The 27703-nt window shown below is 41.3% G+C and overlaps 1 protein-coding gene across 6 annotated transcripts; it reads right to left on the bottom strand.

Moving 5' to 3' along the window:
- Positions 1-2729: 2729 nt before the first annotated feature.
- On the bottom strand, positions 2730-27682 carry BTD (biotinidase). Of its 6 annotated transcripts, none has more exons than XM_015585748.2 (5): positions 27548-27624; positions 20886-21036; positions 10472-10736; positions 5321-5470; positions 2730-4218 (listed from the first exon to the last, which is right to left on the bottom strand). In XM_015585748.2, the coding sequence occupies exons 3-5, from the start codon at positions 10718-10720 to the stop codon at positions 3046-3048; spliced, it is 1572 nt and encodes a 523-aa protein (XP_015441234.1). In that variant the 5' UTR covers positions 10721-10736; positions 20886-21036; positions 27548-27624; the 3' UTR covers positions 2730-3045. The 6 variants fall into 6 exon arrangements, with proteins under 6 accessions (XP_015441234.1, XP_015441236.1, XP_024899417.1 ...); XM_015585750.2 differs by lacking the exons at positions 20886-21036; positions 27548-27624 and adding exons at positions 10838-11019; positions 11573-11713 and having other exon boundaries at positions 10472-10766; XM_025043649.1 differs by lacking the exons at positions 20886-21036; positions 27548-27624 and adding exons at positions 10838-11019; positions 11573-11713.
- Positions 27683-27703: the final 21 nt, after the last annotated feature.

Raw genomic sequence — 27703 nt, 5'->3', positions numbered from 1 at the left:
TTTTTGGGGGACATAATTACCAATAACACCCTCCATCTCCAGTGAAAGCTTTCGGCTGACCACAGCCCTGGCCGTCATCTTGACTGCAGCCTCATGAGAGACCTTGAGCCAGAACCACTCAGCGAGTCCGCTCCCAGATTTTTGATGGACAGACACCATGTGTTAGTCGTGTCCGTGATTGTTGTAAGCCACTAAGGCTGGAGGTAACTGTGTGGGAACAGGCAGCTAATACAAGGAAGGAGACTTGGCAATGAAAGACTGAAGGCTTCCACAGCAGTCCTGCTCACAGATCCTCATGTCACATCAGCATTTGTTTTCGATCTGGACATTTTTGCACGACATTTCATACTAGTAAAACTTTTTTAAAAAGTTCTGCAATGTATAAATCCATTTGGTTGAGAAAACATTTATTTAGTTTGAGCAGTTCTGAATTTCAATTGCAAATCCAAGCGGCTGAGTCACCATTGTGCCTCTCTGAGCAGAGCTTGGGTGCCAGGCCACCACAGAGTCTACCGACCTGCATTCTGACTGGCTGGTCTTTGGCCAGGTGCCTAATTCTGGTCCAGTGTGCAATGGTCACAAGCTACTAAGCAGGGCTACCTGTGGGTAAGGGGTGGCCCAGGTGGGTTTCCCACAGCAGGGGCTGCCTCCAGGCTCACCCCTCAGGCATGAGGGCCGAACGATCTGCATGCAGGGCATGGTTTGCCTCCTCTAGAAACAGGCCTTTTTTAAGTGCAGTGTGAACACAGCTCATTTGTCTCTCACTTCCTCTGTGAGGAAAACCACAGACAGGCACAGCTGCACCTACATGAGAAACCGCATGAACCAAGCCACTTCCCCCAAGTCTGATTCAACCAAAAATACATTTGATTTCTTGCCTGTGTTATAGTCAAGATTGCCATTTGCTTCCTGAATTTCAGGATCACAGTTGACAAAAACATATCGCAACCATGAGTCATAGGTGCATTTTTTTTTTCCTGGAAATGATTTATTTTACTCATGTTCCTCTCCTCCACTTCGCTCTGCCATCTGGCAGCTACTTCTTTTTATTGTAAAAATCATTTCGTTTCACCACCATTATTTAGTTTTCCCCTCATTTCTACTTCATGGGCAGATTGTTCTGAATTGTTGGTAGAAAGTAACTCAGGAAAAGTTCTAGGAGTTCTGCTCAGGAGGACAGAATGCGCATTCGGCAGGCGCTTCATAAATGTTTATTGGGTGAAGTAGTTCCCCCAAGACTGTATTTAGGACCAGACCCTCTGTCTCTTTCTCAGGCTGATTTCAATCATCTTGGCATGAGGAACAATATGCATTTTTAAGATAATTTCTGTTTCTCTGGGGTTTGGGGCAAGGAAGCTAAAGGGGTGGCTGACAACCACACCAGGAGCCACATGCTGCCTGCCAGCTCGCTCCCCAGGGGGGCGAGCTCTGCTATCTGGTGGGAGAGGTCCCACTCCCACCCCAGGAGGACTTCCCAGGGCTTCCTCAGGAATCCGAGTTGTTCCTGTGTATTCCCTGAAGATGTGATTCATTCCAGGCCTTTGCGGGCTGGTGGGCAGTGAGTCAACAGGGACTTGGCTTCTTTCCTACATGGATTATTCAGTACACATTCTATGAATGAGAAAACTGGGGCATTACAAGGTTTAAACAAATTGTCCAAGGTCTTCCTGGTGAAAGGTTAACCGTGAGACCAAGGCAATAAACCTGGAGAGTCTGATTCAAGGATCTATGCTCTTTATTATCCTGCCTAAAAGCCAGAAAAAGTCCTGGACTTTGCAGGGGAGTGGGAAATAAATTTCATTTTTTAACCTTATGTAATTATATATATGCATATACTGTTTTCAAAAACCTAATTTAAAGAGGGGATAAAACTAAATAGTCACAACATTGACTAGACAAGCCACAGGTGACTAATTATCCATGCTCTTTAAAAATTTTACACTTTAATGATTGGAAACAGTTACTAGGCAGAGTCAAAATGATGCTGAAATGTCAGATACAAATAATTCAGAAATCAGTGGCCTAACAATGTCTTTATACACAATATGATTTTGCATCTAGAATGAATATTGTGAGCTCCTTACTCTGTACCAGATAGGTTCTCCAAAAACACCTGTTGGGTGATTAAATCACGAATGACCAAAGCAGGCCAACCTCTGTGGCAGGTATCCCATCTTCTCTTCAAGAGGTGGGCTGCCTCTCTGCAAAAGGAAGGCCCTCCCGGGGGCGAAGTAGATTCTACCAGCATCATTCTGTCCTGCACAGTTGGGCAATCATAAGGCTCTTGCCCAAAGCTAGTGTGATTTATTAAGGCCTCTGGAATCCCTAGATGAGACACGTTGTGCAGAAAGAATCCTATTACTCATACCTTCCCACTGCTGCCCCTCTCTTCAGCACTTTTTTCCAACCCCCCCTCTTTCCAGTTATTCCAAGCTCTGCCTGACATATTCCATTTACTGAAAGGCAGATATGAGAAAAACTTCCCTTCTGTTTTTAAAGCTGCTTCTAGATCCACGTTTCTGGTGTTGTTGGTGGCTCTAGTGTTATCACTTCATCTGAATAGAATTCTGGTCGATCAGCATGGAAATGGGCCCCTCGGCAGCCATTTCTAATGCAGCTTTTGCTCTGAGTTTGTTTCTTCCCTTAGAAAATGTTGGAGGCTTGTGAAATACTTGTATGTCTTAGGTGTCACTGATCAACAAAGAACAAGAAACATATAGACACACACCTCACTGATTTAAGGATTTATAAAATATAAACTGTAATTTTTTTCGCTCTTAAAACCAGTTGTATAGTAAGAGATTTGCTGGAGGAAGGTGTGGCTTGAAAAAGATAAATGTGGGTAGAAAATACCAGAAAACATCTCAATAATTTACACTTAAGAGGACATTTCATACTAGACACACTGGGGGAATCGATCTGTCTCCCCTACTTCTTCTCCCAGCTCCCAGGATGGGGGAAGAGGTGGTCCCGGTGCTTGTGAGCTGTGGCCTGTGCAAGTGCAGGGCTGTCCATGCAGCGGCCACTGCCTGCCCCACACTTCTCCTAATCCCTCTCGTACAACCGCCCATAGAGGGCCGCCGTCACTAGGCCAGAGGACAGTCTACTTTTCCTCAGGAAATAGTGGTCATTCTCCCAGCCGAGCTGGTCAGGGGTTTCCAGGGTCATCCCTGAGGTCAGGAGCAGAGGAAAGATATAGGAAGTACTGAAGTTCCCCCAAAGGTGAAACTCAAATACCCCCGTCGCCTCTGTGATCTCTTGCCCACAGGTGTCAAAACCAAGACCCCCACACTTGACCAGGGCGCAAACTTGAACATAGTAAGTGCCGTGCACCGTGTGAAGGTCATCAAAGACCCCCAGGGCATACAGCTCTTTGGACAAAGTGGGCCTCTGGTAAAGTAAATGACAGCAGAGGCCATTTGCACAGACTCGGAGATAGCCTTCCATTTCCTCTACTGGGACCAGGGTAAAATCATCATACATCATCTCAGAGTGAAACGTGAGAGGTGCGTTCATGTTCCATGTGGTGGCTCTATCACAATGGACTTCCTGAGAATCCTTCTCACAGTATGGATCACCTGCCAAGATTTCCAAAAACTTACTATGGGATGGGTCCATTTTATCTGTGGCATTCTCTATACTAACGAGACTCTGTGGATTTTTGGCTACCTGGGCAATTATAAGGTGACCTGTGAGGTTTTCCATGTCATGGTGCCAAAAAGACTTCAGAGGGGTGTGTATGCCACTTCCAGTCATCCCCAGAAATGGGTGGTGGATGTTAGCAGCCAGGAAATTGACACCAAAGGCTATGGCGAAAGCACTCTGAATCTGAATAGCTGCCAAGAGTGGGAGCTGGTTCATCCAGGCAGCCGTAAACACGATGTGCTTCACCTCAGTGTCTCTGAGGAGTCTGACGGCAGGGTCAAAGAACAATATATCAAAGCAAGTGAAGACGCCAAACTTGCCAGCAAAAGGCGTATCAAAGATGATGTGATCTACATGGAGAGGAGTATCAAAAGCTGCCTCAAAATAGAGGTTGTGTTTGCGGTAGCGGTCCACAAGGGTTCCATTATTGCTGAACACGACATTTGTGTTAAACTGGTATCTTCCATCACTTGGGCACCCTTGGTCACTGCTATGACAAGGCTGCTTCGTCCCGAGATTGGCCACTAGGAACATATCTCCCTTGATGGCCATACAACTCAGGCGCTGGAGGACCTAGAGGGAAAAAAAGGTATACATAAATGCATAAATAATGGAATTTTTAAGTCCTGCCTTTTGCATTATAATTTTAAAATAGGAAAGTCCCTGTATTGTGTCCAATAAAAACAAACCACTACTGAGAAACTAAAGGATATGAACAGGTGATCCACAGAAGAACAAATACAAACATGAGAAGATGCTCAACCTTATTAGTAATAAGGAAATCCAAATTAAAATAATAATGAGATATTTTTCACCCTTGTAAGACTGGCAAAAATTGAAAAGATTATTCTATCTTACATTGACCAAAGGGTTGGAAAACAGGCACTCATACACTATTACTGGGGATGTAAAGTGAAAAAAGTCTTTTAATGGTGAAATTTGGTACTCTTTAAAATAATTTTAAAATGTACATATCCTTTGCTGAGAAATTCCATTTCTAGCAATCTTACCTTACAGACATGTTTACAATAGAGAAGAACTTAGACGTGTTTATAATACTATATGTATAAGGATAGTCATTGAAACATTGTTTATAATAGCAAGAGTTTAAAAAATAACCATATAGCATGCTAAAAAAGAGGATGTCGATAATTATAAAATGAATAAAAGAATATAGTTGGACGCCCATCAAATTGTTGATGGCAGTTTCTCTAGGAAAGAAAATAGAATGAGGGGTGGGGTGGAGTGTGGTAAAGGTGGGCTTTCATTATTTTTTACTTCTGTTTAATAAGAATATATTTACTGAATGTGCCCGATCCCGTCTGATCTCGGAAGCTAAGCAGGGTGGGGCCTGGTTAGTACTTGGATGAGAGACCACCTAGGAAGACCAGGTGCTGTAGGCATAAAAAAATAAAAATAAAAAAAGAGAAGCGATTGTAAGCTGACAAGGTCTTGGCAATCTGTGAGGTCAACCAGGATTGACGAAAAAATGCCTCGTAATACCAGACATTCTTTCATTGGATGACTGTGTGGCACAAGGAACTTGGGTTTCATTTTTAGGATCCCAAGGTCCCCTTTCAGCCTCATTTAACATGTCTGGGCTTTTGGTCCCTGGCATGGTTCCTCTGTGCGTGCCTGCGGCCCCCTGAGGAGGAAGGGTGAGACCCTCACGTACCTCCGTGTCATTGAATCTGTGGGGCTCCAGGCATGGGTTCCACTTGACCAGCTGGGGAGACGGCATGAAGTCCAAAAATGGGTAAATGGATGCTCTTGTAAAGTTGAATCCATGAATGCCATCTTCCGGGAACACTATAATCTGTACACCCTGTAAATCAGAAACATCAAACTATTGTGTGCTATCAGGTAATGGGCAGCACCACTTCATTCATTCATTCATTCTTTCTTTCGTTCTTCTGACAGCCATCAAGCAGTTGCTGTGTACCAGGAACCAGAGGTAAAAAGATGGTGGCTGTACTCTTACTGGGAATCTTAGTCTTGGGGAAGCGGCCTCGCTTGGCCTAATTCTGAGGGAACAAAGATCAAGTCCTCTAGAAACAACCATTAACTGTACCTGGGGGCATGTCCAGGGAGGGAGGATTGAAGGGAGCAGGGGTTTGCCAAGGAAACAGGGGTTTTGAGTTTTTGGTGGTGCAATGGGAGATGGGCCAACTGTAGTGGCCTTGAATATTGGGCTCATTACCAGATGTGTTATCTGTAGTCCAGTAGTTAAACCTTCATTGCACATCAGAGTCAGACAGAGAACTTCTGAAAAAACACTCCTTGTTTAAGGGTAATCCTGAGACCCACCCCTAAAAGGTCTGCTTCAATTGACTGTGGGTGGGTCCCGGCAACAGTGTTTGTTTAAAGTTCCCCAAGTGATTCTGACATGCAGCCAAGGTTGGGACCCACTGGGCTAGTGGGTAAAAGTCAAGTGTGTTGATTTCAAGATAGAAATAAGGACTTGCTCTAATTCGCACTTCTCCGAGTGGGTATGAGGAGGTTCCCTTTACCTGTGGCTTCCTGACCACACCGCAGACCTTTCCCCACACCTGGAGACACCTGAGTTCCCTGCGATATCTGAAGCAAACTAAGAAAATCCAAACAAAAAGGGCAGCACTCAGCTCTCGGCACCAGGGCCTCTTGCTTCTGCTACTCTCCACTTACAGGGCTTCAAATGTCAAGGCTGGACCATTGCCCCAAAGTGAAAGGGGACAAATAAGGCAGAGAAGGCATGAGTGATCTAAAACAAAGGGCAATCTGACTTACATACTTCTGGGATGCACTGAACACTCTAGAATTTTTTCTGGTTATAAAAGCTTCAAAAGTTGAACTGTAGAAAACTTGGAAAACAGATAAAGAACTCATAATCCTGTCACATGAAGATATTTATTGTTAATATCTTGACTATTTTCATTTTTTCTCTGTCTCTGTATATATAATTGAGAAAATAAATATACGGTTTTCCATCCTGACTTTCTCACTACATAGAACATCAAAAATACCTTCAAAAATATCATTTGTAATGGCCACAGTATATTTACAAAGACAACACAGTTTATTGTCTATCATTGGACATCTGAATTGTTTCCAACTTTTTGTAATAAAAAAAAAATGTGACCAGCTGCATACAGAGCGCTCAAAACACTTAGCGAATGAATGCTGTACACAAATCTTTGATTGGCTCGCCAATTATTTCTTTGGAATAAAGTCTTATAAGTGAAAATACTGGGTCAAGGGTATGAAAAGTTATACGTTCTTAACATACATTTCCAAACAGGTTTCCAGAAAGATTATACAAATGTACAATCCCTCTACAGGAGTATGAGATTGGTTACCTTACTGCACATTGTAAAGAAAATTATTGCGAACTTGGAAACAGCAAAATGAAGAATGTATGCCTTTTCAGGATCTACGAGGGTACTAAATGACCTCACTTAAGGATTATTTATCTAGTAGATGGACCACTGTTTGACTTTGTTATTTAATAAAACATGACAACTATAAAGATTACAATTTCATTGCCCTGCAAAAATTAGCCAGTTTTGTATCTCCTAGCAAATTCATTTCCACATTCATTTGACTGACTGATCCAGTGATACACACTCTGTTGAACAGCTTTACCATCATACTGGTTCCTTCATTAATTAATGAGGTAAATAAAAGCTTTGATACATGTTTATTCTATATTTCTATGAGTCATGTTTTTAACTTTTTGAAAATTATACTTGGATATTTTTCTTTATTAAAAGGAAAACGTTGAGAGCATGGAATGGTTTTTTTATGGACGATGACACTTAAATTATGTATACGTATCAGGTTACTATTTTTAAAATTGCATTTCCTGAATACGTTATCTGACAGGAGTGAGGAGAAGAACCAAATCTGAGCTGGGGCAGAATTTTGGGTCTGATGTGATAACTAATCCATTCCAGAACATTCTAAGAAGCAAGTAGCATTCCTGATAAATGGCTTGGGTGATTTTCTGATAGATCTTAATGAAATCAAGAACTCCTGAGGAATTAAGGTTGCCCACTCAGGTGACTGACCAGCCTCATATCTTTAAGTTGGACTCCTTTTCTTCCCCATAAATGCCTCTACCAAGAAAGAAATAATTTTAGCTGGCTTGTCCAGGAACCTCTACCCTTATCACAACTTTGGTATAAAATTCTGACACATGCTTGGCATCGATTCGTCTTAGAAGTTGCTTTCACACATGTAACACATCGGGGAGCTAAGATGTCTGTAAACACTAAAAATGATCAGATCCACAGCTTCATCCCTGCTCCTGGACCACAAACAGGGAAGGAATGATGCCTCGCAGCCAGCTGGCATGAGTTCAACAAAAACACACTATATGATTCATTTGGGGGCAGGTTATTAAAATGCGGGGGGATGCTACAGTCACAGTCTCTGGGTTTCAGGATGGCAGTTGCCAAATGTCTTAGAATGGTCTTGTAGACAAGAGAGAAGCAAGAGGCGGGTGATACTTTGTGCCATGTAAGCAAACACCTCTGTGCAGAGAATGCACTGGAGTGGATCTGAGTCATCAGGTTTGCAGGCACAGCCTGGGATTTGTTTACAGGTAGACATGAGTGAGGTGTCTATCAAATCTGTGAATGACGAGAAGGTAACTGATATCCTGGATGGCAGTAAAGATCCCCAAATAGCCCAACAGGCTGGAATGATGAAATTTAACAGCATAAATGTGAAATCTTGCTCTCAAGTTAAATAAATCAACTTTTATAAGTACAGGATGACAATGGCAGTACGTGTGTCTGAGTGTGTGAAAAAGGCTCAGGATTTTAGCTGACAGCAAGTGGCCTTATGGATCCACAGTGAGATGTGGCTCTCAAAAGCGTTCTGGAGACAATGTCTAGAACGATAATGGTGACAGACCTCCTCCACCCTGCCTTCATCAGACAGAATCAGGAGGACTGTGCAGAGCTCTGGGCATGGCGACAACCTGGGAAGTCTTTGGTAGAAAGTCTGAAAACCTCCTCTCTCAAGGAACTGTGGGGTGAACTAGGGATACATATCCTGGGGGACAGATGCAAAGTGGGCCATGAAGCTGTCTTCGAATTTGGGGAGGGTGGTGAGCTGTGGGAAGGGCTCAGTCTGTTCTGTTTGGCACAGAAGACAGAATGATGAGTGGCAGTTACACGGAGGCTGAGCGTTGTTCATTGAAAGGAAGAGCTTTCCAGAAGGTCCTACTGTCCTCAGCTGGAAGCAGTGGGCCTGTGAGACAGGAATTTTGGGCCACTGAAGGTGTTCAAAGAGAAACTGGATGTCAGGTTGGGAACAAGAGAGGCCTGTTGTGTCACTCAGCAGGAGACACTGGACTCGGTATTTAACCTTCCAACCTCCTCTCTCAAGGAACTGTGGGGTGAACTAGGGATACATATCCTGGGGGACAGATGCAAAGTGGGCCATGAAGCTGTCTTCGAATTTGGGGAGGGTGGTGAGCTGTGGGAAGGGCTCAGTCTGTTCTGTTTGGCACAGAAGACAGAATGATGAGTGGCAGTTACACGGAGGCTGAGCGTTGTTCATTGAAAGGAAGAGCTTTCCAGAAGGTCCTACTGTCCTCAGCTGGAAGCAGTGGGCCTGTGAGACAGGAGTTTTGGGCCACTGAAGGTGTTCAAAGAGAAACTGGATGTCAGGTTGGGAACAAGAGAGGCCTGTTGTGTCACTCAGCAGGAGACACTGGACTCGGTCTTTAACCTTCCTTCCAACATCAGGTGTGTGTGTGTATGTGTGTGGGTATACGCATGCACGCGTGTGCATATTACAGGCTAGAACTTTAAAATGTCGCCATCGATAGTGGCTGTCCAGGCCATCTTAAGCCCCTGAACAGAGACAGGGATGGTTTGGGGCAGGACCTGCTGGCGCAACTGATTCTGTCCTCTAAACTCAAACACAGGGAAGTTTTGCTCACATGGAGTTTACCTCCTGCTGAGGCACAGCAGGGCTTCTTCAAGCAGCTGGTCTTGGTCACCCTGCCACCAGGGTTAAAGCCCAAACTTCCCTTTGGTTATACATTTCCCAACAGGGCATTTTTTACAGTAACATCTGGCACCGACATTCCCTTCTCTGCCCCACCCTTCCTGGCAGGGGTGGGAAATGGGGCCCAAGCAGGAAGGCTTCACAAAGGCTGGCACTGGCCTCCCTTTGTTCTTTTGGGCTCAGCTCTGTCTGGACTGAGTTCTCAAGACTCTTCTCAATCTGGCACTGAGACCAGAAATGAACCCCGAATAATCTGAAGGCAGCAAGTGGCAATTCTGTGGATGCTTACTGTTTTAGTTAAACTTGGAATGCCTCAGAGACTATGACAGGCCATCATGCCTGGTGATTTCCATATTTTTCTGCACATCAGAATCCACTGGGGAACTTTAAAAAAATCCCGAAGCCCAGCCCACACCCCATCTGGCTCTGCAGGCGTGGCACCCAGGCGTGACACCCAGCCATATTTGTTTACAAGTGGCCCAGTGATTCCTCTCACAGCTACCTTGGAGAACCAGGGATCTAGCCCCATCTTCTCAGACTTGAGTTGAAAAGCATCACCTGGGAATCTTGCTAAAACGTAAATTCTAATTCAGCCCATCTGGGCGGGGCCCAAATCCTGCATTTCTCATAAGCTCTGAAGGGCTGATGCTGGTTGATGGACCACTCTCTGAGTAGTGAGACTCTCACCAACTGACTACTTCAACTCAGCTTTACCAGCTGGGCTGATTTTCTAAAGGGGCCGCAGGAACCCCTGACCGAGGGCTAAGGAGCAATCTGGCCCATTCTGCGAGACAAGCTGAGGCTCTAACCCAGGAACACGTCTTGCCTTTTGGGCTGCAGTCATCACTTGCTGTTCGTAGATGTCAAGGTTCTGGTTCATTAGCTCCAAGGCCTGCTTGCGGCTGGTGAGAGCGAGAGGGTTGGGACTCAGGATCGACTGGTGCTCGTACACTGCGGCCGTGTAATATTCAGCCTCGTGATCCTCAGCCACGCAGTGCGCCGCGGTGCGGACTCCCAGGGCCACCACGAAACGGCAGCAAAGGAAAAGAGCGAGCCGACTGCTGGCTCCAGTCATAATGCAGACCGTAAACCTGGAACGAAATGAGGCCAGGGGAAAACAGCTGAACAGAGAATCCTGCCAAGAACTTAACTTTTGCAACTGTGATTTATTAATCCCAGCAATTAAACTCACCCACGGTGATACTGCCACTCAAAGAGTTTGTTTCCAGTTCCTAGTAAAAGGGTATGTGTTTCTCTCCAAACACATAGCAAGCTCCGTTTAAAACGCCTCACTGTGTTAATAGTCTGGTCTTAGAACATTTCCAAAACGGATCCAGTGTTTGCGTCACTACTCACTTCTCTAGTTGCACGTTTCTGTTTTAGGCAATTACAATTATTCCGATTATTTTACGTAATTTTGTGGCAGATTCCCCATCCTACCACCTGCCCTCTATACACACAAACATACTACAGGTCAACCACCTATGCTGGCTACGATGGTCGTGATCTCAGTAACACAGCTCGGCTTTCATCACTGTAAAAACCTGGTGGACTAAAATTCTCCCTGCACCTCGTTGGTTAGGAATGAATATAAAGGGTAAGGCTCCCTTTACTCAGCAAAATAGTGCTTATTTGGTGCGGAGAAACTGCTGACTTGTTAGATGCCGACATCGCTACCCCGTTATGGACAGGTAAAAAGAAGTCTCCCAAGCAGAGTATTTTTTTTTTCCTCCGTGAATTTGACAATTGCCTTTCATCACTTTCTTAATCTGTCTCTGTGACTCCAAAACTCTTACTCGAAAGCTACTCATTTGGAAAGAAAATCCTTTTGCAGTGATAAAATGCAACTTTCTAGAAAAGAGTTTTCTAGAAAGTAAACTCAGCTTTGTAGCGCCTACCGTTAAGAGAAGTAAATTATGTCACTTACAATGACACTTCTGTGTGCCTTCCCTCCGCCCCAAGAACAGGAATTTTTATTTCTAATCCTTATGTGCTAAGTGTTTTAGAGTGATTAGTCCAATTCCTCCTTGTAAATCAACCTGGCCTCCGGGCCGAAGCCCCTCCCCTGGCGCCCTGATTTCCGGGGTGCTGTGCCCAGGCTGGGCCACGTGCTCTGTGGAGCTGTGCTGGGGCTGACCAACTAACTGCCCGGGAATCCGGGTTAAACATCAAGAGAACAAAGACAATTCAAGGACTCATATTGCTGCTCTTTAAAAAGAAAATGACACCCTGCCCAAGTCTGACTCATAAATCCTGTGTTTGCATTTCAAAACTAAACTCTCCAGGCCGCAAATTTCTTTTTCTTTTTTTTTTCCCCTCCCAAGAGTTCCAGAAACAAAAGTAACCATAATTATTTTCAGCAACAGAACAAGGACTAAGGAGGCTCAATCAGAATCCTCAGAAAATCAGAACAAGGGGAATTCTCAGAACGAGGGGAGGTCTGCCTCCCAGCCCCGCTCCTTCGCAAACTGTTACTTATTTTCCCAGGGAATAAATGTGCCATCCAAACACCAAAGCCCAGGATTTGTTGCCATTCATCTGGGACACTGTCAACAATGTTTTAAGATTAGAATAAGGGACCTTTGAGTGAGCAGTCATGAGGTTTTGAGTAGAAACAAAAGTATAATTGACAAGTTTTTTTTCTTTTAATCTGAATTCTGCCTCTGAAGACCAGCAAGAAATACTTTAAAAAATCTCAAAATCTATTTTCCATTCCATCTCTGCTTTTATGATGATGAAGAATGGTGTGGGGGGGGATACAGAACATTTAAATCTCAGGGACTTGCAATCCAGCAAAACAAGGAAACTGTGGAACCAGCGAGTTATCACATTTCTTTCTATTTTGAGAAAATAAAATTTAGAATATTTACAAAAGGAGCCTGGTAGAAGAGCTGTAAGTAGCAGTCGTTTGTGTGAACAAAGGTGGGCTCATAAGAGGTTATGCAGATGCACCCAGGTATTCAGGAGCAAGCTAAATGAGGTAGGAGAGAATGAGTAATTATAATAAAAATAGAAACAAGTTTGCCCTTCACAAAGGGTGGTAAAATAGCACCCATGTTAACCAAATTTGCAAATGCTGGTTTTCTGTCTTTATTTGGCACCACACAACTGTCTCAGTAAAAACAAAACGAGGTCAAGGCAAGGACTCCAAAGGGCACAGCAGGAAGGAGAGGGGATGGTTCTAATGGGGTAGGACTGGACATCACCCAGATGGTTTCCAGTGGTTGCCAGATGCTGCACGAGAGGGCTGGGCGGTGTGGGGGCTTCCTGGGAACAAGGGGGCTCTGGAATGTCATGAGGTTCTAGGAAATCCAGCAACTGATCCAGCTTTACAACTGCCCAGGACCTGGACCATAAACGACATGGTGACTAGAGCTATGTGCCCGGTCTGAAAAGGTAGCTATGCCCTCTCTTGCATTGGAGGGCATTTGACAGATGAGATAAAACTGCAGGAAGAGCCTGGCAAGAACGAATCACCGAGGTGATAATGTGCTTCCATACCCTGCTTCACACGCTCTGCTCTCCACGGCCCTCTGAGATGGGGGCGTCTGTTCGTGAGGTGCCTGGGAACAACAGAGTCCGGAGGGCTCACTCCAGACATCCGTGGGACACTGACTGTACGCCAGATGCGGGTGTAGGTGTCAGGGATACAGCACTGAATAAGACCAGCCCTTCTCTGTGGAGCGCCCACTTTAGATGTGTCGGGAGACCGACCACAATCAAATAAATACCTAGTATGTCAGAAGACAGTACGTGCAGGGGGAAAATGGACGGGGAAAGGGGAGGGAGGGCCTGGCCTGGGTGAGGGACAATTTTAAACAGCGTGGTCAGGGAAGGCCTCAGTGACAAGGTGTTGTCTGAAGGTGAGAGAGGAAGCCACGTGGGTGCCTGGGAGAGTGCTGTAGGCAGAGGGGCTGGCTAGGTCGACCCATATGGAAGCTTGATAAGTGGGTTCAAGAACCAGCAAGGAGAACTGGCTGGAGCCCAGGTACTAGGGGAAGGCAGCAGAAAACGAAGTCAGAGAGGAATCACGGGGGACCCCTCACTGGCCTCCGCACACCCCCCTGCAGCTGCTCCCGTCCGCTTCCATTTTCATCTCATTAGAGCAGCCCAGGAGATCCAGTTAAAGCTCAAGTCAATCATGACGCTTCTCTACTGAAAATCTTCCAGTGACTCCCCGCTGCTTGCAGAGTCAAAGCCGAAGACCTTACAGTGTGCCAGCCAACAGGAATGACAGGGCAGACAGGAAATCACCGGTGGGTGGGAAGAGAATTGCCAGAGTGACATCTTGAGCAAGCATCCTGATCTTTTAACTGCCCTAGAGAACCCTCTGCTTCTTATTTCATAACGAAAAATGTTTCCCCGACACTCATCCAGATCAGGATGGTTCTTGTGATCTACGAGGAAAAGAAATCAAAAGTCTAAATTACATAGAAATCTATTTTGTGGAAATTTGGCAACATGTCAATCACTAGATATTTTTACACAAAAGGAACTTTTTTTCCACCTTGTTAAATGATTCATCTTGGTAATTATCTGTGTTTCCTTCCTAAGCCTGTTATTACAATAGTGTCTTTGCAATAAAATGAAAGGATTTTTATTAAGGTATTCTTAATAAGATCATTTCAGAGGTGGGTATATACATTTAAAAATATATAGAGAGACCTATTGATCTTGTTAATAAAGAACTTGTCACTCTTTACTTGTCAGGGAGAATAACTGTCCCACGATTGGAAAAGGAGGCAGGAAAAATCAGCAGAGGAAATGTCACATCCTGTGGAACGAAGCCGAGGGACCTGCTACGTCATTAGAAACCAGCCGAGCAAGCATTTCTATGTATATCTGACAGAATGCCAAGAAAAACACTGTAAACTTCCAAATAGTTTTAAACCTATTCTTTTACATTTTGTGATTCCCGTGTCTAAATCCTTTTACATAGAGAAATAATGTCTACATCTGTCAAATTTACATAATTTGAATTTAAAGAAATCCTAAAAGAGGCCTTTTATTTCCTAGAAAGCCTCTTCTTGTCTGTTTCTCCCCTCTGATGATGCTAGCAGGTAGCTTATCCATGACTGGCCTCTGAAATGAGAAGCCCCACGATGATTTTAGCTTGAACAGCTTTCTGCAAACCCATCTACCACCAAGACTTTTCGATGTCTCAGTGGGAAATGTCAAGTGTAAACAATTGTGAGTGGCAACTGATGACGTCAAAATTCAAGGCTGAATTCACAAAGGATAGTGTGAATAGTGTAAGTTACCAACTCCTTTGAATTGAACTGGCAAGTTGTGATTTCACCTTTTAAAAAATTACAGCTATTAATCTGCAAAAATAAAGAGAGTGACATACAGAAGTGTAACTCTAGACCAGTCCTTCACTTAGGGCCTACTTCTGCTCTGTTGACTAAAATAATTTATCTTAGAGCACTAAATGAGCAATCAAGGGATCGTGACACTTGAACCTAAATATAGGTCTTTTCCTCAAATGGGATATTATCTTCATAATTTAAATAAAATAAAACTTCTCCCTGCAATGCCCACGGAAGTAATGCAAGAAGGCTGTTTCTCACTTTGTGCAGAAAAAATTCTCAGTTGAGACTGATTCTACAGGTTTGCTACTGCCACCCGGTGGACAAGATGAGTATCGTTAGCTCAAGTGGGGATTAGCTTCAAGTACCACAATAGCAGAGTGGTTCCTATGCAGTAAATCCCTTACTTCTCCTTTCTAACACTTCGTCTATCTTTTTCACACTGGAAAAAACAGCAACAACAACAACCACAACAAAACAACCATTATATTTTCCAAGATAGGGGTCTCATGAAAGCTGTTTTTTATTTGCCTACTGCATCTTCTATATTCACCAGTTTTAAATTTGTTGTGGTTACTTATCTTATAATCCTGCACTCTGAGGATGTGACTGGAGTGCAAGGTGACGCAGTCCCTCCACACTGTGCATGGGGAAATCTGGCTGAGTTAAGGGATATATAGGGACAAACTTTTATATTGATGCCACGTTGCATTTTACATGTTACATGTTAACATTTTCAAGCTATTTTAACATCCATTATTTCATTTTTCCCCCCCTGTCACATAAAGCGGTGAAAGCAGGTGGTAAAATTCTATCTTCGTGGTGAGGGAATATTCCAGTGGTGAGATTAGGCTAAAAATCAGGTCTCCTGGCTCCTGGTCTAGTCCTCCCAAAACATGTTGAACTGGGGTAATTTATCAGTCAAACCTTCAAAGACCACTGTGGAATCCTCGGCTGAGGCAAAATCAAACAGAAATACAAAGTAGTGCTCCCAAGGGACATTCTGGTGCGACAAGAGCAGGAGTTTCTCAAATGTGGGCATGGTGTTGAGTGACCTGCAGGGTTTGAACACACAGATCCCTGGACCCCCATGATCGGAAGTTTTAATGCAGCAGGTCTGGGGTAGGGCCTGAGAATATGTATTTTCTAATGAATTCTCCTGGCCTGGTGATGCTGATTCTCCTGGCCTGGGGTCACACCCGGAGAACCACTGAGCTAGAGGATAAGGGCACGTAAAACGGATATTTTCACTCCTACCTTTCCCTCGCATTGAAGAAAGACATCGCCTTTATTTCCCAGGTGCCTCTCCAATAGGACCAATAGAATGTATGCGGATTTCAAAGTGTTTCCACCACATATAGTGAAAACGAGCAACAACGTATTTAAATGCTTAAACTAAGGGGTGGGGTGGGGAGTGGGGAACCTCCCCCAAACAATTTGATCCAGGTCAGTTAAAGGATTCGGTGCTTATCCTGGCCTTGACAGAAACATCTCTGTAGAACCAGACTGTTACTGGTTTTCATTTGTTTAAATAAAGTTCCTAATTTTAAAAGAATAAAACAGGAGTAGATGATGGATGCTCTATAGACACTCTCTCCTGCTATCCTTGAAGAACCAAGACACCAGGAACTCTACAGCTGCAAGGAAATTATTATTCCAATAAGCAATTGAGCTCAGGAAAGGACTCAGCCTCAGATGACACTGTGGGCCCAGCTGATGTCTTCACTCTAGATTTGTGAGATCCTGAGCAAAGGATTCAGTTAAGCTATGCTCAGACTTCTGACCCACAGAAACTGTGAGATAATAAATGCGTCTTATTTTAAACTGCTAAATGTGTGGTAAGGTAATCTGTTATATAACAATAGATAATACATAATGGAACAGGTAGAATATTTAGATATAATTGAAAAAAACTTTCCAGAAATAAAAGCAGATCTGAATTTCTGATTGAAAGGACACACCAAAATTCAGGACAAGAAAGGAATGTCAACACCAGGACATAGCCTAGTAAAATTCCTAATTTTTAAAAGTAAAATAAGAATCATTTGGGAAGCCAAATAAAAAGGTCAAGGGCATTTATAAGGGCAAAAAGTCAGGCTGTCCTCAGACTTTACCATGGTAACATCGATGCTAGTAAAAACCCGTAGAGTCCTTTTAGAAAAGAAAATATGAACCAGGAATTTTATACTGTGCCGAACTGTGGTTGAGGTATAAAAGTAAGAGATAACAGATTTGAATATGCAAGAACTCAAGAAATATTATTCTCACCAGCATTTCTAGAAAAAAAAATTCAGAGGATAAACTTCTGTTGACCAAGAGGTGAACAGAAAAATTGTGACAAAAGAACTGACAATGAGTCTTAAATATGAAATAAATATGAGGATCATGTTTACAGAACAAAATGGGGGTATCTGCCCATTTATTCCACTTTTCCCCAAACCCTGCAAATGTTATAAACTCTTGACAATGTAGGAATTATAAAACTAACAAAAGGTGGGTGGCGATGGGAGGTAGAGTAGTATAGTACACAGGAAAGCAGAAGGAAGGAAATAAAAGTGCAAATTAACAAATTAGGAAATAGAAAACTGACGGAATAAATAAGTCCAAGAGGTTGTTCCTTGAGCAGAAAAAATGGTTACATAGATAAATCAATAGCTAAACTAATTAAGAAAAAAGGAACATATACAAAATAGATAATAATGTGAAAATATCTACAAATGCAGAAGTTAAAATAATAATGAACAATCTATTCCATTCTATGCTGATAAACTTGAAAACTGAGATAAAATGGATAATTTCCTGGGAAAAGGCATTTTTACCAAAACTTACTTCAGGTAAGAGAGAAAACTGAACCAAACCAAAAATAACAGAAGAAATACAAATGTTCCAATCCTCCACTCTCAAAACAGTCCCAGAGAGTTTCCAGAGGAATTCTTACTCACTTTATATAAAGGAGCAGATAATCCCAGTGCTACTTAGTGTTCCAGAACATAGTAAAAGAAGAAAAGTTTTTCTTATCAAGCGATAAAGTTCTGATAATAAAACCTGACAAAGGTAGGAGCTCCAAGATATTACTTTACCAACAACCTAAGGTCCTTCTCTCTTTGTGCTCTTCTGTCCTCAGCATGGGGCTTCTGTCTTCAGTCACCTTGAGGTTGAGAGAGGACTGCTACAATTCCAACACCATGCTGTGTGGAGGAAGGGGGAGGGGGTATCTGCCCATTTATTCCACTTTTCCCCAAACCTTGCTCACTGGCTTAATTTACACTGCTTTGGCCCACGCGGGGACTTATGACCACTGCTAGCTATAAGGCAGGCTGAGAAGTAAACAGCATTACTATCCTGAAAAAAAATCAACATTTTGCCAGATAAAACACAGGGCCCATTTAGATTTGAATTCTGGGTAAACAAGTATGCTGGGATATACACTAAAAAATTACTCACTGTTTATCTGAAATTCAAATTTAACTGGGAGTCCTGGGTGTACTGTTTTGTTTTTCTAAATCTGGCAGCTCTACTCATAAGTGGCCAAGTAACCATTACCCTGACTTATAGTTATTACTTCCTTTAAGAAAGTAAAAGCTTCATCACCCAATGTGTACCCCTAAGCATTACAGTTCAATCTTCCCAATTTAAAAAAATTGATATATCTTTTGAAACTCTTTTAATCTATAGTTTCCTTTTCCATTCCTTTTATTTCTGTAAAATCAACCTGTTGAAGTAGCCTTGTCATTTGACCTGTAGATTTTCCAATAGAATGAATTTTGCGTATTGCACATGCATGGTGAGGTTCAAACTTTCTCTTTCCTTGGTGTTTCTTACAAATTAGCCGTTGGATCCAGAGACTGGATCAGACTCAGATTCATCCCTTTGGGAAGACTATGAGTGGTAGCGTGTTCTTTCATCATGAAGCATATGTCTGACTCTCTTTTCATGGTCTTAGCACGAAACACTGATGTTTAATGCCTTTATCTATACACTGGGGGTTGTGAAATGCTGGTATTCTATCATTACATTTTTACTTATTAATCAGAATACTTTTTATAAAGATTTTATCTACTATTTAGTTATCTAAGGGGTACAGTTCATATAGGAATGGCAGGATAAATGCTAGATTCTCTCTTCCATTCTTTTTAAAATCACTTTTCAAGATAATGAATTGGTTCTCTATTATTCTCTGAAGGTGATCAATTTTTAAAAATACTACTATGAACTCATGGATTTAAAGATATTTGATGAGTTTCTCTCTATTGCAATTATTATCATTATTGAAACTCAAACGGTCCCATCCTTAGCAAGTGGTAGCCTCTTCAAGCTGACTCTTGATTCCTCTTGACATAACTCTAGTAGCTTCTGATAGCTTCTTTGTAATCTGACATTAAAAGATGTCCCAAGCTTATCTTGTACACTTTCTACCTCAGATCTGGAACTGGCCATTACGCCAAGAAGCCTTAGATCCAAAACTGATTCTCTGAAAAGACTAATGAGATAAACAAACCTCCATCAAGACTGATCAAGAACAAAAGCACTAAACACATACATGAACATAAAGAAAAACTTAAAAAGAAACATAACTATGATTGCAACAGAGATTTCATACATGCGTTCCATGTGTTGAATTTTTTTTTCCAAGAAAGAATATTGGATGCTCTGGAACACATGTATGCTGAATGGATATATGAATAAATTGCATAATTTCCTAGGACAATAAAATTTACCAAAACCAAGTCCAAAAAAGATAGAAAAATAAAGCAGACTAGTTACTGAAGATGAATTAAATTACCAAAGCCTCCCTCTAAAGCACTAATCCTGGTCTATTTTTCAGGGGAATTCTCTCAAACATTTAAGGAAAAGATACATACTGTATCTTTTTTTTTTAATACAGACATATTTATACATACATATTTTATACAAATAGCTCCAAAATTTTTTTAAAAGTTAACTTTGATATCCAAGCTAGATAAGGATAGTTCAAGAAAGGAAAATAATGGTTGACTCTTGTTCATAAATACAAATGAAGAAAGCCTAAATAAAAATAATAGCAAAATGAATAAAGTAATATATAAGAAGGAAGTCATCATTACCAAGTTAGGTTTATCATAAGAATGATGAATCATTTAATATGAGAAAGCATATCAACTGAATTCATCACATTAACAGATTAAATGAAACAAAAATGACACTTTTCAGAGCTTCTTAACTATATTGTACTGGAGGTCTTAGCTAGTGCTAAGACCTAAAAATAATATAAAAGATATAAAAAAAGAAAAAGAAACAAAATTTTTATTTTCAATGATATGATTATCTACAAAGAAACCCAAGAGAATCTATAAGCAAATTATTATAATTAATAAAAAAGCATACTAGTTAGATTTAAGACAAACGTATGAAAATTAATTGCACTGTAATATATTGGCCCCCCAAAAAACTAGAAAATGCAAATAAATAAATAAAAAGGTACTTAGAAATAAATATAATTAAAAATTTTTTTAAAAAGACATTAATGAAGAACAAAATAAATGGAGAGATATATTATGCATATAGCAAGATACACTCAGTATAAAGGTATTTTTCTATCCAAATTAATCTATAAATTCAATGTAATTCCAATCAAAAACCCAATGAGTATTTCATGGAACTTGATAAATGGATTCTATAATATATATGAAAGAAAAAAGGCCAAGAATAGATCTAGAAGGTAGAATAAAGTCCCCTCAAAGATCCTAATCTCCAGAACCTGTGAAAATGTTAGGTTACAAGACAAAGGGGAATTAAGGTTGCTAGTCTGCTAACTGTGAGATTGGGGAGTATCCTGGATTATCCAGGTAGGCTCAATGTAATCACCAGTATCTTTACGAGTGGAAGAGGGAAACAGAAGACTGAGAATCAGATGGATGACAGCAAGAAAGGACATAGCCCAAGACTACTTACTTTGAAAATGGAGCTAAGAATGCAGGAAACCACTAGAAGGTGGAAGGAACAGGCACGGATTCTCTCCTAAAATCTCCAGAAAACAATGCAGTCCTGCGAACACCTTGATATGATCCCAGTGAAGCCTATTTCAGACATCTGAACTTTAGAACTGTAAAATAATGAGGTTATGTTGTTTTAAGCCATTAAGTCTGTAGTAATTTGCTACAGCAGCAATAGGAAACTAATCGTGATAAGACAGTTTCAAAAGAACAAAGTAGGATTTGTCCTACCGACATAAAGACTTATTTTAAAAATATAGAAACTAAGGTATTATAGTATTTGTGTTGGGAAAGGAAAGGAACAGAGTCTAGAGACAGACCACACATATATGGAAACTTGATATATGTCATTAAAGATCACTGGGATAAGAATGAACTATAAATGCTTAGACAAAGGATGTTCTGCTAAATTAACTATAAAAATTGCAGCATTATTCCTCTCTCCGTATTCATGTTCCCTTATCATGTGACTTTAATGCCATCCCACTCAGAGTCTGAACTAAATCGTGTTAACTTGCTTTGGCAAATGGGCTGTTAGCAAACATGACACATAAAGGCTTCCACAATGGGGTTTGTCCCCTTTTACAACCTGCTGCCATCATGAAGAAGCCCCGGTGTAAGCGCACACAAACTACATTTCTTTAGATAGCTTTTACTCTGATTCAAACAGGCTTTGCCTAGTTATAATAGCACTGGGACTCGCTTGCTGGTCTCACCCTAATCTTTCTACCTTTGTAGGCCTACTCCTCTAATCATTAAGCCTTAGGACATAAGGTTTCAGCCAATGTCAAATCTCTTAAGAATAAAGCCTAGGTCTATGATCATGAGGACAATAAGTTTTGGTTAAACTAAGGATAACATCTTGGTTTTAGTGTGTTTCAGCCCCAGGCCCACCCAAGTGGAACAGCCCCACCAACCAAGGGATCAGAGGGGACAGGTAGGGGACACCGTGGCTGATTTTAGAAATGGACATGACGATCAACTACCCTAGCTCCAATGAGCAGCACCCTGACCCCGACTCCCTTAGTTTCCATAACGAATGATTTTTCCCCTATATAATCTTTCCCCTCGAGAAACCTGAGGGAGCCAGGTGTTTGAGCTCACCTATGTCTCTGGAACTTGCAATTCTCTAAAATAAACCTTTACTTTCTTTGCTGCAAAACCTGTACGTATCTCATTGGACTTCAGACATGTGCAGGCAGACAGGCCTCTGCTCTGATAACACGGGCAGGCTTGAATGATGAGATATGCATTCATGGCTCAGCAGCAATATGCCCGCCACAACACTGGCAGAGTGACCTAGCTGACAGTAACTGAACACAGAGACATGAAGGAGCCCAGCTGAGCACAGCCTCACAGGATTATAAATTAAATAAATGATAGTTGTTTTAAGTCACTGAGTTTTAGCATGGTTAATTACAAAGCAAATCTAATTGATATAGATATTATATGGAAGAAAAAAATCCCCTGGATTGCTACCTCCCATCATATATAAAAATCAATTTTAGGTATGCTAGAGAATTAAATACAAAAAACCAAATTTTTTTGATGAAAATACAGAAGAAAATCTCCATAACTCCAGGTTAGGGAAAGTTTTCTTAAGCAAGATACAAAAAGTATAAAACACACAGGACAAGAATTGTCAAATGTGACCGTACACCAAAAAACACAACTTTGCACCTCAAAAGTAACTTTAAACAAAGTTAAAACACAGAGACTATGTATTTGGGTTATATAAAGAACATCCACAAATAAATAAGAAAAGGATAAACAATCCAATAAAAAAAATGGGGAAAAGATATAAACAGGTAATTCACAGAAGAAGAAATCTAGATGGCATATCTATACATAGCTATATCATTACTGATACACATATATCTTTATTAGTAGTCAGGGAATTGGAAATGAGAAGTCATTTGATATCCATCGGATTGGCAAAAAATGTTAAATTCACAACTGAGGATGTAGAGAAAGGGGAGTTCAGATAGACAGATGGATAGATGGATGGATGGGTGGATGGATGGATGGATGGATGGACGGACGGACGGACGGACGGACGGACAGATAGATAGATAGATAGTGGTAGTATAAATTGGTACAATAACTTTGGAGACCAATTTGGCAATATCTAGTAAAACTGATGATGATTCCCCCCTCTCCCTGATACATAAAAAACTCACACATATATACAAGGAGACATGCGAGAATGGTCATAGAAAACTGTTTATGACTGTGAAAAGATAAACAAACCTAAATGCCGATCACCTACAGAATAGAGGATGAGGGAATTATAAACACCAAATTCACTATGGTGGTTGCCCCTATGGCTTAGGGAAGGAGATACAATGTGGGAGCGACACATAGTGAATTCCACTGTAGTTGTAATGTGTTTCTGAAGCTAGGGGCTGAGTACATGGGTGCGTATTAATTTCTTTTCCTATTCATGCATCTGAAAAATGTCATAAATGTTAAGTACATATAAAAAGTGAAAAAAAACAATAAATCACAGCTAAACTCCAAAGAGAAACTCATAGCTAATGATGCAGAAAGAAGTTTAAAGGCTTGAGTTCATCATGAAGATGTCTCTAACCTGGCTTACACCCCAGTTCGAGTCTTAACCCTAGGAATCAGAGATTCTGCCAAGAGCTCATTCTTTGTTTTGCTGACAAATAATGGATTAAAGGCAAAACAAAACAGTAAGTTACAATTTAAAAAGCTAAAGGAGGCGGATGTAATGAAAGTTAATGGCAAAACGGAAGAAACAAAAACAGAAAACATGTAAAGACTGATATCACCCCCGCCCCCCACCCCTGGGCTACCCCCAAGTGTGGAGTTCTGCCATATTGAGAAATGCTGGACTATAATTTCTAAGCCATTTGAGATCTCGTACGTCCTCATAGCATGACATAACAATTGTCACCATTTCTTAATACATTTTACACATTGTTGATGTCAAACTACTATAAATTTGCTTTAAAAACAGAAACAACACAATCGATGAAGACAAAGCTAAAACTGGGAAACAATGTTCCTTCAGTTTCTGCACCCTGCTTCCCTGCAGTGCTCCCCGCTCCACTTCTGGGTCTCATTGGGATCAAAACGCATAGTAAAAATACAGGGCTTGCCAGCCCAAGGCAGTGGCTGGAATCCAGCTTTTCTCTAAGTTAGACAGTCACTGGGAAAAACTCCCAGTGTCTGTCCACTGGTACCAGGCATTAAATCTATCCCTGACAGTTTAATAATAAAGTTGCTTTTCACTGGTTTTGCTTCGAGCCTATGTCTAAGCTTTGGTACTTTGCGGTCCATAAATATTTTAATGAGAAGCAATCAAAAGCAACTTAAATGGTTTTATTCAAAGAACTACTTGGTTATATTATTTCCTGCTCTGTTTATGTTGATATATTTTCTATAGCACATTTCCTGCTGTACCGTTTTCAATGTTTGTTCTAAAAAAGTGTTCTACATAGATTTCTTGTTTTGTTATTGTTGCTTGCTTTTTGTTTGTATTTAAGATATTTCATTTCTGCCTTCTTTTATTTCAGCCATTCTATAATGGATCACAAAACCCCGAATTCATTTCTTCTTTTGATAACCGAACACTTCACATTTTGATAAAATATTTGTGAGAATATTTCTCAAAGGCTTAGCCTGGGTTATGCTTTTAAACAATCACAAAGATTTTGAGTGTCCTTCTTAATTCACTGAAATTAAGATGTAATATTGGAGGGCTAAAGAGTTACCACCTGCAGGAGCTCGCTGTTATAAATCTTTAAAGAGTATATTTTCTCCAGGCATGATATTTGCAACTTTTACTAAATTATGTGGTTGCCTGGATATTCTCTCCACCCAGAGGGAAGAAAGCTGCCAAATAACCCTCTTATAATCTCAGTTCCAGCACTCACAAATAGAATAATTGGTATGAAAACTGTTTGATGACTGGCTCTGCTCTTTGCAGAGCATGTTAGCATTACTTTGGCCTTTGCTTTTAAAAAAATTAAACCTATTCCTCCCTTGACCTATGTCCACCAATAAATTAATTAATAAACAAAACCAAATAAAATCCCAATAAAATACCCAACAAAATTAAATTACCAACGAAAGTAATAAAGAATGTGGTTAATCTTTACAAAGCTTGCACAAAGGGCCTTGGATAAATTACAAAAGAACCCTGAAATCTTGTAATTACAGTTAGATTAGAAGGAGGTGCTTCCAGTGCCTGCCAATACTGCGGATGAGGACTCTCCTCACTTCTGCTGAATCATCAGACCCTATCGAAGAGATGGAATGTTGTACCCTGGACTGAAAGGTATCGAGGTGAAAGCGATTATAAAGTCTGACTTTTCCCTTTGCCAAAAGGCAGAATCCAGTCTGTTGAGAAATTACCCTTTTGCAAAACAAGTTAATCTGAATTCAGCAGATTTATTCCAATTCACAGTTCAGAGTCCACTACACTTTCCACTGAGTGATTCTGTCAGCAATTCTTTTGACACAGAAGTGGACATAAGGTCCCATTAACTGAATAACTACAGTCTGTTCTGCCAATGTCAAACAGATCTTGAACTTGTAAATCCAAATTAATCAATGGTTTTACTTTGGTAACAATCATACGTAAGTGCTTCTTAAGTCAGGCTGCAAATCAAAATTAGGTGGCAGCTTTGAAAAAAAACAGGTGCCTGACTTGTCCTAAGATGCTGATGCAGAGGATATGGGGCAGGGCCCAAGTAACTGTATTTTTAAAGTCTTTCCAAGTGATTCTGATGCAATAGGGGTAGAGACTGTCACATAGGTACTGAATATAAACTACTACATAACAGAAGGGATGGGGTCCACGCTTCTGTCAAAAGTTAAGAAATACGTTAAGTATAACGAATGAATCACTGAAATAATAAGTAGTAAAAATTTATTGTGCACACACCAAGAAGACAGTCTGCAAACCAACAGTTTTGGCAATCAAACCAAAACATAGAATGAGGCTCAAGGGCATGCTATAAAGCAGCTTATACAGTGAGAAGGCAATGGTTATTTATTCTTCACAGTGACTGGTTATACTATTAGAATTTTCAGTGGTTACTTCATATCAACTTTGGGAAACAGTTCAAGTTTTGCTTATGATTTCCAGTGGCATAAGCAAGAAAGATAGGCCAGTTATTCTTGCAAAATAAGCTTAATTAAACTTTGTGTGACTAACTGCTTTTGTTTGCTCAGGGAATTTTCAAGGCTGGTCTCCGTTTTTTATTTTAACGCTTCTTAAACAAGGACAAGAGTCATTCAAAGCCACATAAAGGACATTTTGCATCTTTCTGAAATGTCAGTTTTACTTGACAGGTAAATAGTTTAAAATGTCATTTTGATTTTGAGCGGTGGTTACATAGGTATATACAATTGTCAAAACTCATCTAACATTTAAGATCTGTACATTTAATTGTACCTTTATTTCACCTAAATAAAAGGATCATTTTCTAGTAAAATATGGATACATTCTGGAGAACATAAAATCTGTATTTATTTTTTAGATGAACTCTGAGACTTCAAAGAAATCTCCCTCTTAGGTGGACTACCCTTAGACTACATCCCCATATCCAGTGGGGCTAGCATTTCCCTCTCCTCTACTTGAGGTGAGAGTTAGGGCTTGATATCTGGAGAGGAAGACCTTTTAGAAGGGCCCGGGTCTGTAATCTGAAAATTTCTGGGTTTAGAAATCCTTTCACTTCCAATGCTTTTCATTCATTTCACTACCCATGACACACTCCCCTCTCTTTTTGTCTCTTTATCGAGGTGTATTACTGGTCTTTGCTTTAAAACACTCCAAATCCTCAAATATTTAAAGTTCCATTTTTTGTTATGATTGGAGATTTTGTTATTGAGCAGATGGTCTAATGAGCCTGGGGTCTTAGCCTCAGAAATCGCACATCGAAAGCATCTGTTTCATTAAAAAAAATGTGTTTTAAAAGGTTATAAGCCGCAGGCAGGGGCTGCTGTATATAGGGACGGAACCTAAAAATTATGAAAAGCCACATTTTCTGACTTTGGAAAGATAAGAGAGTAATGTGGATTTAGGCGAGGGTTAGAAGAAACATGGTCAAAAGTAACTACGTTCAAGAAGCCATTCTTATCTTCTATAGCCAAAGGGTTGAACAGCGAATAGAGTACAAGATTGGGATTCTGAAGCATGGTCTGGGTCCAATAGCTCTGGAAATGTTAATTTACTTCTTGCTTGGAAACTAGATGTCCTTATCCATAATATGGAATTAAAGAGTGCACATTCGCCTCCGGATTAAATGAACGTACATCCGTGTGTTACTATGCTTCATGGGTTGTGGAGCCACAAAGTTATGAAAGCATAAATTAAAAAGCGTGTAATAGCTACAACACAGGGGAGGCAGAAGTATGGTGTGACTCAATGACTTTGCCCAACGCGAGGAGCCATGCAGCCCGGCTCTGCTCCTGCAGCCTTGGCGGCGCTGGCCTGCAGCCCCAGAGCGGCCCCGGCCCGGGCAGGGCCAGGAGCGCGCCACGCCCCCTTCCGCCCCTTCTCCTAGACCTCCTCCCGCAACGACTATGCGGGGCCCGAAATGGCTCACGACAATAGTGGCGAGAGGCCTCTGAGGTTCGCCTTCTTACCTGCTGGGCACAGGTCACGGTCTCTTGCTGGCCCCGACTCCTGACACTGATCCCACGAACGGAACAGTGTGCACCACGGCGCGGTTCTGATTGGAGAGCGTGTGTTTACATTCTCACCTCTCCCGGAGCGTGGGCTGGTTTTAGTCCCGCCTTCCT

Source organism: Pteropus alecto, unplaced genomic scaffold (genome assembly GCF_000325575.1).
Source record: "Pteropus alecto unplaced genomic scaffold, ASM32557v1 scaffold92, whole genome shotgun sequence".
Lineage (NCBI taxonomy): Eukaryota > Metazoa > Chordata > Mammalia > Chiroptera > Pteropodidae > Pteropus > Pteropus alecto.
This window is presented reverse-complemented; position numbering and strand designations above follow the sequence as displayed.